General features: G+C 43.7%; 1 protein-coding gene across 2 annotated transcripts in view; it reads right to left on the minus strand.

Annotated features, from left to right (window-relative positions):
- The window catches only part of MTR (5-methyltetrahydrofolate-homocysteine methyltransferase), a 101629-nt gene that overhangs the window by 34362 nt on the left and 49389 nt on the right, over nucleotides 1-17878 (minus strand). For both annotated transcript variants that reach the window (XM_008573408.1, XM_008573410.1), the window contains 7 exons: nucleotides 14841-15020; nucleotides 12573-12689; nucleotides 12123-12263; nucleotides 4045-4134; nucleotides 2777-2929; nucleotides 1565-1672; nucleotides 319-419 (listed from right to left, as the gene is read on the minus strand). In XM_008573408.1, coding sequence (XP_008571630.1) covers nucleotides 319-419; nucleotides 1565-1672; nucleotides 2777-2929; nucleotides 4045-4134; nucleotides 12123-12263; nucleotides 12573-12689; nucleotides 14841-15020 — 890 coding nt within the window. The remainder of the gene's footprint in view (nucleotides 1-318; nucleotides 420-1564; nucleotides 1673-2776; nucleotides 2930-4044; nucleotides 4135-12122; nucleotides 12264-12572; nucleotides 12690-14840; nucleotides 15021-17878) is intronic.

Consider the following 17878-nt stretch of genomic DNA (forward strand, 5'->3'; position numbering starts at 1 on the left):
TCGACGTTCCGGCCATTAGAGCCTCGGTCCCAATGTCTATGCCCAGAAGCCTCCTGGTTGCTTCAACTTTGCTTAAATAGCTTTTACTATCCGTTTTGCCCTTACTGAACACATAATAGATAAAAATTACTAACTTACTTCATTTGAAAAGCTGTATTCACTGTAGAAAATTGAAAACAGTAAATAAAAAGAATTAAAAAATAACCTCTAACATCTACTGCCATACCCCACTCCTCCCACCCAATAAAAAATTACCTTGTTAAAACACTTTCATCTTTAAATAGAAAAAGCGTTGAAAGAAGTGAGGTCCTAACTTACCGGAAATTATTGCAGCCAAGGACCACCCCAACTATGTTCTTGCCTATGTCATGCACGTCGCCTTTAACGGTGGCCAGAACGATGGTGCCTTGGTAAGGGTCCTGGAAAGTAAGTCAAGCAGTTAAGGCAGCGTCCTTTAGAGCAAATCACCTAGTTCTCCAGAGCCAGACACAGGTCAGCATAGAAAGCAACTTAATACAATCAAGATAACCTCAGAGATGGACCCAGGACCCTAAACGTGCTCTTCAAGCAGAACTCTGTAAGCCTGAGCAGTTCAAGGAGGACCACCCAGCTGGTTAGCCCAAGGGGCTTCAACCAAGATCATGGGTTCCATCATCTCTAAGAATAGCTGAAATTCAAACACAAAACAGTCCCACAGCTGAAGACCACATCCTTAACTGCAAAAAAACCTGTCTGACTAAAGTTTATTGTGAGCAGTTAAGAGACAGGTAGGGGAGAGAGGGAGGAGTTGGTTAACCATAAATTTTCTAGCAGAATCTGAAAAACCACCACAACAGCCCAGGTACAGGGCATTGTATTATCTTTCTGTTTCTTTAACACTCTTGTCCTATGCACTGTCAGCATCCCCTCCCTCAATGAAAAAAAAAAGAGAGAGAGAAAAGAAAAAAGACAAGCAAAGTGAGAGGGAAATAATCATGTCTGTCTGAGCCGTTCACAAACTCAGATCAATTTAAGAACTCAGAATCCTAGGGTCAAAACTGACCCAGCGTCACAGGCAAACAAGGCAAAATTCCCAGTGATTTACTCTGGTGGTGCTGCCAACAAGAATTAAATTGAATCCAGAAGTGGTGCCAAAGACAACAGCAGTAGAGAGAGAATACATAGTTAAGAGTTTTCCAAAAAGAAACACTACTCAGTTAGCTCAAGGGCAGAGACAGACCTTTGTAGCTACAGTGTCTAGTACAATACTTGGCACATGGCAGGAGCTTTTTAGATGGTCAGTTAATAAAGGAATGAAGGAATGAACTGGTTTTGTCTGAAATCATGGGTTTTGATTAAAAAATTATGTCTATATTAAAAACTTCATAAAGCCACATTCAAAGGGAAATCCCAGGGTATTCTGATACTTGGTAAAAAGAAGGGACAGATGTTAGATCATTTCTCTATTTTATCTTCAATGAAAAACACAGCCAAGCCTGACTTCTTATTCCCCTACCCCCACCGTAACAAGCGTCTCCCAGACCAGCTCCTTCCAGGGCCCACAGGCCGGGACAAAATGACTTGCCTCCTCTTCTACTACACCGTTAAGCACTCTGGTTTCTTCTCTTTCTTTTTCCATGAAGGGGATGAGGTGGCCCACAGCCTTCTTCATGACCCGAGCTGACTTTATAACCTGGAGAAAAAGCAGAGTCAGGCACCCTGACCAAACCTCAGAATGGCTGCTGGTGGCCACGTGTGAAACATCAGCTAGACTAAGAATGCGTGCTTGGGCCTTGGGCCGGCTGTGCTGGAATCTGCTTCTGACAGGTGGGCAGGCTAAGGAATAAGCTCCCTGTGGGGGCCAAGCAATGAGGAGCAGTGGGAGGAAAACAGACTATGGATCAAGTGTTGAGATTTCTGTCCCCTGCACTTCTGCTGGTTATTTGTGGCCATCTAGAAGGTCCTCTATCACTTCTCCAAGTTCCACATATGCTTCAGGTTCCAAGCTTCTCCTCAATGAGCTCATTCTCAGCCTTCTCAATCCCCAGCATTATAACTCACTTAAAACGAAGCCTACGCTTAAGCAAGAAGAGCGCCTTTTTCATTTTTCGTACGGCTCACAGCCCTAGCAGCTATGGCTCAGCAAGTGTTTGTTAACTGATGTGCTTGGTCACTGCTGTAAATCAAAATAATTTTCCTTGAAACATATCATTTAATGTACCACTACTTAAAACAGCAATATTTTTTTCAAAATATGCACCCTTAAAGATGGACACTGGCTGAGATAAAGTCCTAACAGCTTAACATTTGTGAATCATTCAGTAATTACAACCCTAAGATATGGATGTGGTCTTTGACCCATTTTAAAGATGAAAATTGTGGTATAAAGGGTTTAAATAACCTGATGACAAAAGTTTAAATACATCTTGATGGATCTTTAATTTCCTTAAAAAAAAAAAAATGATCACCTGCTGTTCAAATCAAATCATATCAGGAACTTTACATTTATCTTGGTTTTTATCTTACTTTTGGGGGAGAGAGAGTGTAGGGGTAAGAGATAGACAGAAAATGAGAACATAAAGGTTACGACACTGAGGATTTCTAGATGACCTCTAACCTCCACACCACTGTAAAGACAGATTTTTCCAGACGTGACTCCTAAACACATCTAGAGAAGGATGCAAGATGATGTCCTCGATCTCTTATCCAAATTAAAACCTGACAAATACACCCAAACTCACTATTCATTAAAAAACCAAGATTCAACTGTGAAAATTTCTCCGCATCTTTTGCCGACCTGTGGTAGAAACATTTTTCCAGCTCCAAAAAGATCACCAACAACTTTCATGCCATTCATGAGCGGTCCTTCAATGATGTTCAGAGGTCGGGGATATTTTTCCTGGTTTAACCTGGCTTCCTCAGTGTCCTCAACAATATATTTTTCAATGCCCTACAATAAAAAAAAAAGAGAAAAAAAGGCACATAAAAAATTGCTTACATCCAAACAGTCTACAAAGAATAAATCGTGGAAATGCTTAAGAGCACAGGTTCTGGAATCAGACTGCATGGGTTCAAATCTGCTTCCTAGCACTGATTCAGGCAACTCAGTAAGCCTCGGTTTCCTTAATTACAACATCACAATAGTACCTACCTCATATGTTTACTTTGAGGATTAAATGAGAGAACCCATGTAAAGAACTTAGCTGGCGTTACTGATACAAAGTGAATACCTCATATATTTCAAAAAAATATGATGTATATGGTAAACACATATAATTTTATCTGTCAATTTAAAAAGATTTTTTAAAAAGTACCTCAGTAAGCACGAACTATTACTGAGAACAGGAGGACTAACAAGCAAAGTTCAAATGCACAATAAAATAAATCTTATGTCCTAGTGATGAATTAGAGGACACGTGAAGAAATAGCTGGGGTGGAATCAGTGTGTTTTCTCACTGCACTGTTAGGGGCTCAGGGAAGAACGACACTGGTCAGGGTCCACGGGGCAGGTTCAAATCCACAAACTTCTGTGGGTTTATCTGGCCTCCCTGATGAGCCCTACTCCTCCGAGTCACCCGGGTCGAGGATCCTTGGATGTGGCTGACTAGTTCCACAGACTGAAATGTGTCAATCTCAAAAGGTCCGAGAGCTAAAAGCTAAATTCTAGAGCCAAAAACAAAAAAACTTCTCAAAGTCTCGACTCACAAGTGAGAAAACTGATGCCAAGAGATTATTTATCTTGCCCAGAATTCCCATTATCAGCAGAAAAGCCAGGACTGACTGATGGCAACTTGGTCTAGGGCAGGGTTTTCAGCCTCGGCCACGCTGACATGGGGCTGGAAAAGTCGTTACTGGGCGGGGCTGTCTAGTGCGCCATAGGATGTGTGGCAGTGTCCCTGGCCACTAGATCCCAGTAACACCTCCCACACACAGATGTGACAAAAAATGTCTCTGGTGGGTGCAAAACCTCCCCAGGCTGAGAATCAGTGGTCAAGGCACGCCCTCCACCAACAGCAGCAGCAGCCACCACGGCCACCAGGCTCCGGCACAGGCGCCGTGACTCACCTTCACGAGGGCGTACTCGAGGCGCTCTTCGATGGAGCCATTCCTCCAGTCGTCCGTCTGAATGACTTTCTTCCCTCCTTTGCCATGAGTCTGAATTGAAATTAGGATCAAGAAATGTGTACAACCACTTAGTGAAATTAGGATCAAGAAATGCGTACAACCACTTTAGCAGCATTATTTTTCTTTTACATTTTTAGCCCCTGGAAGAGTGTCCAGCATGAATTAAGACCTCAATAAACGTTTGAAGGAAGGAGAAAGAGAGAAAATCTTTGAGGATTTGAACTTTTAGAAGAGAAACAGAGTGAGGTTCCGTTTTTTTCTTTCCATCTTTCCTAAAGATAACTTGGGACAAAATATTTCCAGGACAGAAAGAGAACCCCTACCCCAAACCTGATGAGTTCTCAAAGCTCTCAGCAGAGATCACCATGACCCACAAACAAATGTTGAGAGTCTGTAATGAAGCTAAGTCAGAAATCACCCTGGAGGTGGACATACTACGAGGTATAGGGCACAGACTGTGCTCTCGAGGACTTTGCCGTATAATGGGGAGGCACAAAACACACAAAGAAAAGTACACACGAGAAAGTACACGTTAAGAGCTAAATGTGTAGACAATATGGACTAGGTACAGAGGATCAAGGAAGGGACGGTCACGCTAAACTGGGATGGTGAAGAAAGGCTTCACAGAAGCGGAGTGTTGGGAAAATGGAACATTTGGTCAAGCTTCCCTCACCCAGGGCCAGATAGGAGCAGTTTTGTAAACATTGTATGTGTGTGGGTGGAGTGAGTGCGCCCAGACAGCGCCACTTCAGCTGGTGTTTTCTGCCTTGGGCACCCACCCTGCGTGGCCATGTTTTTCCAGACCTGCAGCTTCCAAGGACCATGTGGCTGGTTGCCTAGCTTACAGACCTGCGTGAAGGGGTCTGGTGACCCAGCCTGGTGTGTGAAGGGTTTGTGACCCAGTCTGTGAATGGGCTTGAGGGGTCTAGGAGGTCCAGACCCAGCCCTAGCTCAACCATCAGCCCAGTCGGTGCAGGATTACCAGCAGGTAAAAGAGCCATGACAACTAGCGTGGGTGCCTAGCTTTATAAGGAGTCTTAAGAGGAGACATCCAGCAGAGGGAGAAAAGAGCCATGGTCGTGTCACAAACAGTAAACTTCATTACTTTGGTGTTTTCTCCATTTCAACTAGTGGCACCAGCTGCCCAAACCAGCAGTCTCAGTGTCATTCCTGAATCTCCTGCATTGCTCATGTTCACTCAGTCCCCTTGTCCTAATGATTAAGCCTCCCAACGTTCTTCTCCCCACCCCAACTTCCACTTCCGCAGTCAAAGATCTAATGGTCTCCACAGCTCACAATCACTGTGGGCACTGATCACCTTCCAAGCTGTAGCCAGAGGGACCTTTCTAAATGCAAATCTGATCAAACCACTCCCCGGTGGGAAAACTTGTTATAATTCCCCCACTGTATAGAGGATTCATAAAGCAAATGTACTTCACAGGGCCTGGTTTTCCAAAGTCTCAGTTTCAAATACTGACCTTGCAAAGGACAAGAAATTTTCCTCAGGCTATAAAGTCTCTGGTGTAAGATAAAGATTTGTAACAGAGCGAGGTTGCTGGTTCAAAGACAAACTAGTTACTGACTGACATGCAGAGTTACTGGGAAACTGCTGGAGGGAGAGGGAATGTTTGCTAAGATTCCAGGAGAGGGAATGTTTGCTTAACTGCCTTGCTGGAATGTCATCTGGCTTGTTTCACTGAGAGTTACCAGCCTATGTTGTTAAACTATAACCCCACCTATGTCTCTTCCTGTAACTTCCTGGGCTGGAGAATAAATGCAGGAAGAGAACCCCAAATCAGGGTTAATTTCCCAAATGAAAGGGATGACTCGCACTTGAGGGTTCCGGGGAAGTTAACCACTTCAGGGCTTCTCACTGCTCAGAAGAGATGGGCTTTGAGTAATCCTTTGCGGCTGTCACCCAGGGGAAGAGGGATGACAAATATGTGGGGGGCAAAGCAACACCACTGCTCTTGGACACAGGACTGACTCTCCAGCAGGCCACGCACTGACCTGACCTGGTTTTCTCCTACAGCTTTGTCTTCCACCATTCCTGGCAAGCTTCAGCCATCTGGACCATTCCCGTTCCTCACATTCTCCATCATCTCTTCACCTCCTGGCCTTCGCATTCATTCACCTGACACACATTCATCCAGCACCTACCACAACTGTGCCAGGCCCTGGCTCAATGCAAACACCCTTGCCCTGGCATGACCACCAGCACCACACTCTATCCCCAAACCTTGGCCTGGCTAACTCCCAGTTCTCTTCCAGGTCTCACCTGACCCATCACTTCCTTTGGGAAGCTTTCCCCGACCACCTCCACCTCTGGGGTCAGAGTCCCCCTCGGCAATCTTCTAGCATCCTGTGCTTGCCACACTGGATGACAACCACCTCCACACATTTTTGCATGTTTCACTGGATGGTGGCTCTGAGAGGACAGGGCACATCTCTCTTACTAGTCAGATCCTCCATATTCAGTGAAGTGCACAGCACAAAGCGGGAATTCAGGAAATATTAGCTGAATGAATAAATGCTAAACAAAAACTGATTTTGCTGGAGCAATGTTTGTGCAGGATAGGAAGAGGCCAAGACACAGAGGGCCAGAAATTCATGCCTTGGAGTTTGAATTTAACCTTCCAGGCAACTGTGTGGACAGAGGGGAGGAGATACCATTCAAAGTTCTGAAGCTGCAGAGTAACATTCAAAGTAGCATTTTTAAGGAAACCCCAAAAAGGGAAGAATGTTTTAATAGTCCATGAGGAAGGCCTAGACTCAGTGGTGGTAACAAGATGGAAGAAGAGGATAAACATAAGAGTATTAAGTAACCAACGAGTAAGAGAGAGAGAAGGAAGGAACTGGAGAGAACTCCAAGATTTAGGGTAACTGGAAAAACGACAACACAAGAGCTCTCTCGTGTATCAAAAAACGTGAACAAGATGGTAATTAAAAAAGAAAAAGTCCTTCTAATGCTCACATGCCCATCCCTTGATACTTGTAAACACCATTTGTTCTATTAGCCACACAATCCAACAATTCCTGCCTGGGGGGTGGAGTTTCATGAGTAAAAACAGGGCAGAGTATTCCAAACACTACTGAAAAAAGGAAATGATGTGTTCCTTCCATCAGAAAAATGCCACAGTGTGCCACACATATGGGGCAGGGAGGGGTCAATAAATATGTGATTATGGACAGAGGCAAATGAAGACACAAAGGCTAGTAAAGGTTTCTCTAAAGTTCTGGAGGCTGCAATGAATAAACACTGCCCCTGCCCATGGCAGAACTCCCAACCTGGCGAACCCGGCTCAGAAGACCAATACTTAATACGAAACAGTACCATTTAAAAGCAGTTTTTTCACTAGAAAATATCAGAAGAGTGCCCAGAAGGTTCAGAGTCCCTGGCTGGACCTGTTCACTGCAAGCCTGCCCCAGCCTTCCTGTTGATATCCAAGATAGGGTCTGGGAAGCCCAATAGTCCCCCTCAACCCTCTCCATTCTTTTATCAGGTTTTGACTCCACCACAGGAAATAATTCAAAAGCAGAGTCACAATAGAAAATGAGAACGAGTTGGGGTTTTTTTTTGTCTTTTTTCGTGTCCGGCAACGGACTGCAACCCTCAGTGTCGCGCCCGTACCGGACCGGGACCGGCAACGGGATCGCAACCCTTGGTGCTGCGCCCGCCCTTCGCTCAGTCAGTGAGCGGGAACCGGTCTGTATGTGGGATCCGAACCCTTGGTTGGGAGCACAGTGGCGCTCCCAAGCGGCGCACTGTAGCAGTGCGCCACCGGGCCGGCCCGAGAACGAGTTTAATGTAGTGGATAAGAGACACAGATTTCACAGACAGAGTGAGGCATAGCTCCGTAGACGGAGCAGGGCCCACACCAAGTTAAATACAAAAGTAAGAAATACTTAAAGTTCAGCACAGAGTGCAGGCTGGCTCAAGAGAATAAGCAGCCACCTGCCAAAAGCAAGTTTGATACGAAAAGAAAGTGCACACTCCACAAGCAGAGTGCAGACTGACCCCAGGGAGTGAGCAACAGCCCTGCCTGCTGCTGGGGTCTGGCTTTTATAGTTTTGCTATCCAGTGAATATGCCATTAAGGGGGTGGTTCCCAGTTATGTGACATAGTCTTGCACACGCTCAGTTGGTTTCTTCTTGGAGCACGTTTATTGGTCAAATCCTATCACATGCACCAGGCACTTTCAAGAATATTCTGTGCTCTCTAGCACCTGTAGTGGAAGGTCATTCAGAGGATAAACTCCCTTCCACTGAGCATGCCTGGCTACCAGGACTATATAACCCTTCTCTACTGAGCATGCCCAGCCACCGAATTTAGGTAAGATTAGCCCCCTTGAGATCTCATTTTCCCTGTTGATGCTGAAAATAGGTCTAACTAGCAACAGTAGCTTTCCTCTAGGGGAGGGCCCAGAAGAGGTGCCTGAGACCTCAGGGAGTGGCTGGAAACCCAGCGGCCTGTCTTGAAACCAGAACTCACGGAGACTGAGCCCCTCTTATCTCACTGTGAAGGCATCAGAAACAGTGGGTTGCCTGCCAGAGAGCCATTCCCCCTTGGTCCTCCCTTGAGAAAACCCCAGGTTACTCTGGCTTCACCTCTCTCCTCAGCCAAATGCTTCAGAGGCTGAGTCGTGGAGTGCCGCAGTCCTGCCCAGTGAAACACATGAAGCTTCTCTTGGGGCTTTTGAAAAGATATTTGCTGCTGGTAAAGAGGCACATGAGAAAAAATATCCTTCTCACCCCTCGCTTGCCTCAGTTGCTGGCCGTGGCTACATCTGCACACAAGGGACACAGCAGCCATCTTGCACCCCAAGAAAGAAGAGTTTGCCTGCTGCAGATGGTGTGGTGGGAACACGTGAGAACCACCATCCAGGACAATGTCATCAGCTGTGAAGTCACCCTCCCAGAGCCACTCTGCTTCTGGACTTCTTGATGTATGTAACAATAAAGACCTTTCTGAGTAGAATGATGTGGTAGGCTGGATAATGGCCCCCCAAAGATGTTCACGGCCTAATCCCTCGACCCTGTAATGTGTTCAATTGCACAACAAAGGGAATTAAAGTTGCAGATGAAATAAAAAAATAAATAAATAAAAATAAAAATAAAAGCAGTTTTTTCAGAAGTACAGAGGTTACAGTGAGCCCATCTTGCCTTCTAATCAGGTATTTAATCAGGAGTCTCCATGACATAAGGTGCTGCAGTTTTCACAGACCAAGGTAGACCAGACCCCAGGCACGCTGTGGAAGCTCATTAAATAAACAGACACCAAGTTAACTGACAAGCAATGGTCAAGTCCCTCTGGCCAACTCCTCGTATCTGCACATGTACAAGTATAAAGCTAATGAGAAAAACTACCTCCTCCTGCTCTAGAGTAGCTTGTGCCTCACAAGGGCTTCACGGGGATGTGGGTTACCACTGCACCAGCATCAAGCCGAGTCAGCTACTCCAGAGAAAGCCAAAAGAGGACGTGTACTCAAGAGGCAAGGAGAAGGATCAGGGCCAGATCGAGGAACAGACAACCTGGAGGCTTGAAGAACTTTCCCAGAAAAGTATCAACAATATTCTCAAGATCCAAGGTCATTCAAAAGCCATCCCTCCAGAGCAGTGATCTTTCCGGTCCAGTGGAAGAGGCATGACCTCCATCAGGGTATGATTTAATAAAGAAGCTCCATGTAAACTATACGCTACCATGACACCTGAAACTTTTTACTACCAAAAATAATTTATTCATCACAGGTCAGTCTACTAAATTAGGAGAATTATTTTTTGAAAAAAAGCTCATTACTCCCCAAAGGTGGCATTAGAGAGCCTTTGAAAGAAGTAGAACTTTTCCCACCATTTTCAATGATGTACCAGACAGGAACTTGGGTGCAGGCTTCATCATTTAATAACAAAAAGAGATAACCATTCTTTTATAAGAAAAAAAATTCCTGGACCCTATCTGTCTCATAATATTCCCGCTTTTTATGCTCCATCTGCACTCAGTGTATCCCGAGAAATTGCTACAGAACTGGCAACTCTTGGGAGTCACTGAAGTGTACCTGGTTTGGTTATTAATTCCCTAAACGGCAACAGAAGTCACCTGGAATGTGGAGTTAGCCTACTTGACAGAGGGTCAATGGCTTATAATAAGTTCTTGTGGTTACATTAGGAGGCAATTTCTCACACAATGGATTGTTAAGCTCTTGGAATTGCTATGAAGATTCCCCTCACTTCGGCTGTGCCTCCAAGGTTTTGCCTCCAAGGGCAAAACATCTTAGCAGCTCAGCATGATATAAAGAAACAAAAGCTTGTGCATAAATGCTTAAAGTGAAGAAGGACCAAAAAGAATGCCTGACATAAAATACAATGCCAACAAAACTTTAAACGGGAATGGTCTTACAAATAAGGAGCCCCCAATTTCCTGAGTAAGAGCTGCCTCCTCTGAACAAGTGGGAAAAGATGAAATGGCATGTCGTTTCATGAGTTAATTAAGAACTCTGTAGTACATTCTATGATTATAGAAGCTATGATGTCTCTTCGGCCTTCAAAAGAACCTTAATTTTAGTCAGCCATTAATGAAGGACCCCCTACTAGGTGGAAGATAGGCTATGACTGGAAACTGAATGGTTTTGAATGCCTGTATCTTGATAGTCAAAGAATAAGGAAGGGCTAAGCACTTTGTTTATATAGGCAGAAAGAGTCTTGGAAATAGGAAAAAAAAAAAAATCAAGGGATTATTTCTTCTATAATGAGCTGGAAAGCAGAACTCGATTTTTTTTTTTGCAACAACCAGAACCTGAAACATTCTGTCATAAACATTCTGTTCATATGAGAAACCAGAACTGTTTTAAGGAACTGAGAGAAGGGTCATATGTGTGCTGGCGTGGGGTCTGCTCTCTAGTCATCTGTACTGAGCCTAAGGCTCCCACAAGCAGTGTCAGAATCTAGGACTTGCCACCAGGAAGGCTGATAAATCAAGGATGCAGTTAGTCCTGAATTCTCCTTCTTCTATAACAGTTTATTTCTCTTATCAATTAGTAGAAAACGTTAACAGTTCTGTCAGAGTTAAGTTCAGGTGCTAACCTGGAAAACATAAGCAAAGTTAGCAATATACACAAAAGCGTCCCACTGCTCGCCCAGCACGCTTTGTGGGGAAAGTGTCCTCCTGTGCCACCACCACCACTCTCTCGTACAGATTAAAATGCAAGCTTTTGGGGGTAAAGATCTCATCTTCCCTTCAGCTGAATTCTAAGCAGCAGCATCCATGATACATACTTGATATGCCTAGGACTGTGCCCAACATATAAGTCAGAAGTGAGGAGCTGGTTTTTTAATTAGCTATCACTATTCTCGTTCTTATATATCAAATGTGTACAGACCTCAACCTGAACTGCAGAACCTTGCCACAGATGGACCAGATCCTAACATAAACAGGCATGCACACCTTAACTATAACAGTGGGGAGCAGGTAATAGTAACACATCCACACAGAAAATCCAAAACAGCCACTTTAAATGATGAGGTACAAAAATACCAAATAAAATGGAAAGATGTTCCCAGTACACTGTTAAACAAAGATGTCACCAAAAAAGCATCTATAGTTCCATATACATATATATTTTGCATATACACTTTACAAAAAGGAAAAAACCCTACATGACCAGAAGATTATAACAAAATCTCAACAGTGGTTCACTTTTGGGTGGTGGAATTATGAGTAATTTTTATTTTCTCCTTTTGCTTATCTGTATTTTTTACATCTTCTAAAATTATTATATGGCACTTTGGTACAAGAAAAATAAATTTTACATTTTAAAAATAAATTTAAAGAAACCTAAATTCAGATTACTGAAGCAGCCTAGATATGGTCTGTTTTTCCTTCCTCTGGAACTGTGTAGGAATTTTCAATGATCTAAAGACATAATTAAATACTTGCTTGAATTCTACAATAAAGGTCTAATTGTAAGTGACTAATAAATTCAAAAATAAGAAAAAGCTATCCATTAGAACACTTTTCTCTCTACCTGGGCATAACGTAAGAGCTTTTCAGTGGCCTCAGGGTCTTTATTCCAGATCAGATCTTCACAGAGCTTGAGAAGTTCCTTCTGGATGTCATCATACACAGGGAGGTTTCCAGCATTCACTATCCCCATGTCCATACCAAACTAAGGGAAATAAAAAAGAAAAGTGAGGATTTCCAGTGATACCCTAAATCAGGGATCAGCAAATTTCTTCTGCAAAGAGCCAGAGAGAAAATATTTTAGGCCACAGTCGGTCACAACTACTGAGCTGTGCTGTTGTAGCAGGAAAGCAGCCACAGACAAGGCATAAGTGAAGGGGTATGGCTCTGTCTCAATAAAACCTCACTGGCAGAAACTGACAGCAGGCCAGAGGTAGCCCGCGGGCCACAGTTTGCAAAACCCTGGCCTAAATAAAAGCTGATTTCCGCCTGGCAGACAGGTCTTCTACGGTACCTTGATCGCGTGGTAAAGGAAGACTCCATGCATTGCTTCTCGAATGGCTTCCATTCCTCGAAAGGAGAAAGACAAGTTGGAAAGACCTCCACTTATTCTGGCTCCAGGTAATGTTTCCTGTCAAAAAATTTTAAATGTGAAAAGATTCCCCTATTCTGCCAGAAGCAGAAATCACAACTCTTAAGCTTTATATAGGAGTGGAAAGTAAAAAACATATAAGGTTTAAAGTAATTCAGAGTTCTTGCTACTAGACGTAGATCAAAGCTTGCCATGTTACGCTGTCACGAAGGCACTGTTTCATAAATAGTTTTTCCTACCAGACTCTAGTCTCCCTAAGGTAAAATACAAAATTCTGCTTTATCTCTGTATACCTCTACAGGGACCATGAAAGGGCATAACACAGAGTGAGTGTTCCATAAGATGTTTGCTGGAGAAATGACAGAGATATAAAGAGACAGGAACAGTGCATGCAGATGTGTGCAAAAACACACACACAGAAAGGTAGTGAGAAGTTCCTTATTCATTGAAAGCACAAGCTACTAGAAGGCTTCCAGAAACTAAATGAACAAACTTCCTAGTTCACTATAAACCTGACCAGTTATAAAAGGGCAGAAGGAAACTGAGGTTCCCACACACCTGTGACAACATCGAGCATCAGAGGCATGTGGAACAACCAGGAACTCTCGCTTACTGTCGGGTCAAGTACAAACTGGCTCAAGCATTTAAGGAGAGAGCTTGTCATTTGTACTGCTATGACCCAACCATTCCACTTCTGGGTATATGCCACAGAGAAACTCAGGCATGTATACCAAAGATACATACACAAGAACATTCGTAGCAACATTATTCATAAAGCCCAAAAGCTGGAACAAGCCAATGTTCACCAACGGTAGCACACTTAATTGTGGCATAATTATACAATGAAATATCATACATTAATAACAAATGACAGCTATAGGAACACATATGAATCTTTAAAATGAGGTTGCATAAGGAAAAAAGATCTAAGAATCTTACGATTTTATTCATATTAAGCTTAAAAACAGGCAAAGCTAAACTATATCATTTAGATATTCAGTTGATTCTTTTTATTTTGTGGTAGTTATATTCTATAAAGTCACTGCAAACACTGAACTGGGTGATTCTGAAACACTGCTCCTAGGTGAAATACAGTGTTGCGCTCCTGTGAGCCTCTGGTCACAGCATTTTCACCAACCAATCAATACATAATCTAGTTTTATGTGTGTTTGCTCAAAGACACCTTATCTAATATATATTGCTGACTGCTGTTTCATGAACACTGAAATCACAGCCAACAGCACTATAACTCATGCCTGAACAAAGCTTCTCTACTACCACATTTTCTCTGTACAGCACATCACAGCCTTCCCTGTGCTTAGGAACACTAGACAGCACTAGCCCTATGTGTGGGGCCCATTTCAAAAAGCAAAATCACCACCAAAAATGTGAAAAACATGGCATTAAATAGATCGCGAAAAGGACACTGGTTTACAGAATGAGAGCTGAAATAACGTAGATCGTCACCATGTCCAACCTCCCCTGGGAACATGTGTGTCAGCCCACTCAAATTTTTTATCACTCTATGCATGGGTATGTCCATAAATGCCTGCAAAAGCACATGAGCATTGATTTCGGGAGTCACAAATAAATTTTAATGAGTAGGTGATTTTGCAAATACACAGTCCATGGATAATGCAAATCGAATGTACATCTGTAAGTGATAAAATTCTGAAGAAAAGCAACAGAGTGGGATAATAAACCTCATAAAAGGAGGGACATATGGGAGCACTGGTCATGCTCTATTTCAAAACCTAATGAAAACTATTACATGTTTCATTATTATTTATTATATTATACATTTATGTTGTATGTATTCTCCAGTATGTGTTACGCTTCACAATTTAGAATAATATTATATAAAAGAAAAATAATAAAGGCCCCTAAATTTCCTTTTTGAGACCGGCCGCACCGCGCTCAGCCAGTGAGCGCTGTGAGCGCACCAGTCATCCCTATATAGGATCCGAACCCGCAGCGGGAGCGCTGCTGCGCTCCCAGCACTGCACTCACCTGAGTGCGCCACAGGCTCGGCCCAAAGGCCCCTAAATTTCAAAAAAACAATTTACTAAGAACAAGAATGTCAACATTCCCAGCGAATAAATACATACACTAGCTCTCACCAGTCACTGGACCCATGTGATCAAACTTGAGCCATGTCTTGGGTAGAAGAGAGAAAATACACAAACTTACTTTAATGGTTTTTGTTGCATAGATAAAATTAACAGCATACAAGTTGTGTTCTTCCATCCCAGTACCAATGGTGAGGATATTGGGATCAAAGATGATGTCATTTGGATTAAAGCTCAGTTTTTCCACAAGCAGATGGTAGGCCCGGGTGCACACACTGATTTTGATGTCTGTTTCTGTTGCCTGGGGAAAGGAGCAAAAGATGTAATTTGAAATGGAAAAATGAAATATCTATAAAAACAGAGCACATTATTTCACTTATGAAAAGCACTCAAGTGTCAATGCTTGGATTTCATAGAAATCTAAACGCCAAGCAGCCTCTCTAGTCATTTAACAATTATCTCAGAGGAAGTACTGATTTAAAGACCCTTTTGCGTTTTCATCAACAGCTATACTCTTTCTGTAAAAACCAAATCTTACACACACATATATGGAATATTAATAGTCTCCTAAAAACTACATGCATATAATAAAAATTCAAATGCTACTAAAAAAGAAATTGAACATAAGTGTCCCTTCCTCTTTTGACCTGCCTGCAGTGTCTTAACCCCTCACCAGCAGATTCAAAGATATGTATTTATTCTGCAGCCCCACCCATCACAACACTCGCTCATTAACATGTGCCTTAAGTCGTAACAAAAATTATTCAGTAGAAGGCCAAACACTGCCTCCAGCAAGGCTCATACCCCAGCTGCTTGAATCAGGGCCTGCACCTCCAATTTCACTTCCTCCCCAACCCCTCCCTTTCCTCCACTCCCTCTACACTGCTCCTCTGATGTTCCTGACACCCGCCAAGCTTGTTATTTACTGCTGCCACTGCCCAGAACACACCCTGACATGGCTTTGCAGCTCATGCCTCTCAGGTCTCTGCCTAAATGTCCCTTTTTCAGAAGCTTTACTCACCCACTCTGAACCAGCCCACCTCCACTCGTCCCACCTCCTCCATTCTTCTTCAGAGCATCTTTCCAGAAGTTGTATTAATTTGGCAACTTGTTTATTATTTTTGGTTATTTATTACTTATTATTAATTTGTCAACTCGTCTCCCCCAGTTAAAATGTCAGTCTTGCTGTATCCCCAGTGCCCAGAGCGATGCCCATTAGAGTGGGTGCTTGACATTATTTATTTGTTGAATGTATGAATGTTGCTTTCACTCAAAGCGTTTTTGAACTTTGTCATGGAAACTGTCTCCAGATCAAATTTACAACCTCAACACACACATTACTCACCAGTTGCATACTGAATGATTTCTGGTTGTACGAAAGATCAAATCTACAAATACTTGCATCACTATGGTGACTCCAAAAAAACAAGTCACATATAGTTCTGAAGGGCAATTCTAAATGAACATGACAAATGTGCCTGAAAAACGGCCGACCCCATGGAAATATGTGTTGCAGTCTCCCGAGATGACTACGTTAGAGAGGATGCCCCTGCCTGGATGTGAACTCTAAGTCTCTGAAAGAACCAGTTCCTGATCACACTTCCTGACCTCTAGAGCAAGCTTTCCAGGCCACCATGGACATGAGGGGGTGGGGACACTGACCTGGCTCAAGCACCTCTGGCAAAGCCCTAACCTTTAGAAAGTAGTGGTGGGGGAATTATGAAAAGAACCCACTCTCACTCAGATCTAGTCTTCTGATCACTCACCTGCTTTGGCGTTATTTCTCAGCTGTTCTTAAGCACTCCCTGCTCCCTGCAGCTAGTGTGCTTAGATTTCACCTCCTACTTGGTAAGTGCCCTCACAACTTAGCAGACCCAGAGTCACAGGAAAAGCAGAAAGGAAGGGAGTAGCCCACTGCTCCAGCCTTCGGGGGAGGGGGCAGGCTCTCATTTTCCTTACTTGAATTTCTTCAAGTTCTTACTTCCTCTGCCTTCATTCAGAGTGAAATGGTTAAGGCTGAGACTAAGATGTGCACCCAGAAAAAAGCGGTCAGGAGCAAGTCACCCAGAGCTGCCTTTAGTCTTTGTGGTGCTCTGGAACCCTGTTGACATCACCAGCTGTAGTGCTCTTAATCCTGCTCTTGACGCCAATTATAAAGCTAGGCGACCACAACAGCTGTCGGGCTCTTATACCTGCCAGTAATCCTGTACCAACTGGGCCAATTGCCGAACTAGGGCTGGATCTGGAGCTCACAGAGCCCTCAAGCCTGTTCACAGACTGGGTAACAAACCCTTCAGATGCCAGGCTGGGTCCCCAGACCCCTCACATGCTAGGCTGGGTCCCCAGACCCCTTCAAGCAGATCTATGAGCTAGGTAACTGGCCAGAAGGTCCTTGAATGCTTGAGGCAGACACCCACCTGCCTGCTTCACTAAAACTCCTCTCTCTCTCTCTCCTTCTGCCCTGTCTCTCTCTCTGTCACACACACACAAGAAGAGCATCAAAACTAAAAAGATACATTGGCGCACATGCGCACCAACTCCACACAACCTGTTTACAATGGATGTGCTAAACCACACCCAATGGGACCCGAGGTGAGGGCCCTGACCACACTATTCTATTTTCCCAACAGTCTTGAACTTTAGTTCACTCTCCCTCCATCAGAGGGCCAAATAGAGTTCTAGGTTCTAGGTTCACAGCCCGCTAAGTTCACCAAGAGAGAAGGCATAGGGGGCTGGGGCTACCAGTGCTACCAGTATTTCTGTGTAACCTAGTTTGGTCAGCAGACGAAGAAGTCAAACTCCTGGTCATTTCTCTGTCTGAACCATGAATGACATCTTGCCGAGCAGGGCAGGCTGAGATGAGTATGTCACCCACAGGGATCTAGCTCCTGTACCAAACGCAGCACTGTACATGGGACAAACAGGAGCATCCTCAGAGGGCCAGAAAAGAGACACCCACTCTAACCTCCATAAGAATGAAGCTCTTGACAAATTGTTCTCACAGCACTTAGCACAGGACCTATCACATTAAAAGCCATTCAACTCCTGTCTGTTGAATAAACAAATGAATCTCAGAATGACTAGAGCTGTGGTGTACAAGCCTCTACCAGAAGAAGGTCACATCATGTCAGATTCTCCCAGGCTTGCTGTCTTGTTTCC

The sequence above is a fragment of the Galeopterus variegatus genome, unplaced genomic scaffold (genome assembly GCF_000696425.1).
Source record: "Galeopterus variegatus unplaced genomic scaffold, G_variegatus-3.0.2 Scaffold915, whole genome shotgun sequence".
NCBI lineage: Eukaryota > Metazoa > Chordata > Mammalia > Dermoptera > Cynocephalidae > Galeopterus > Galeopterus variegatus.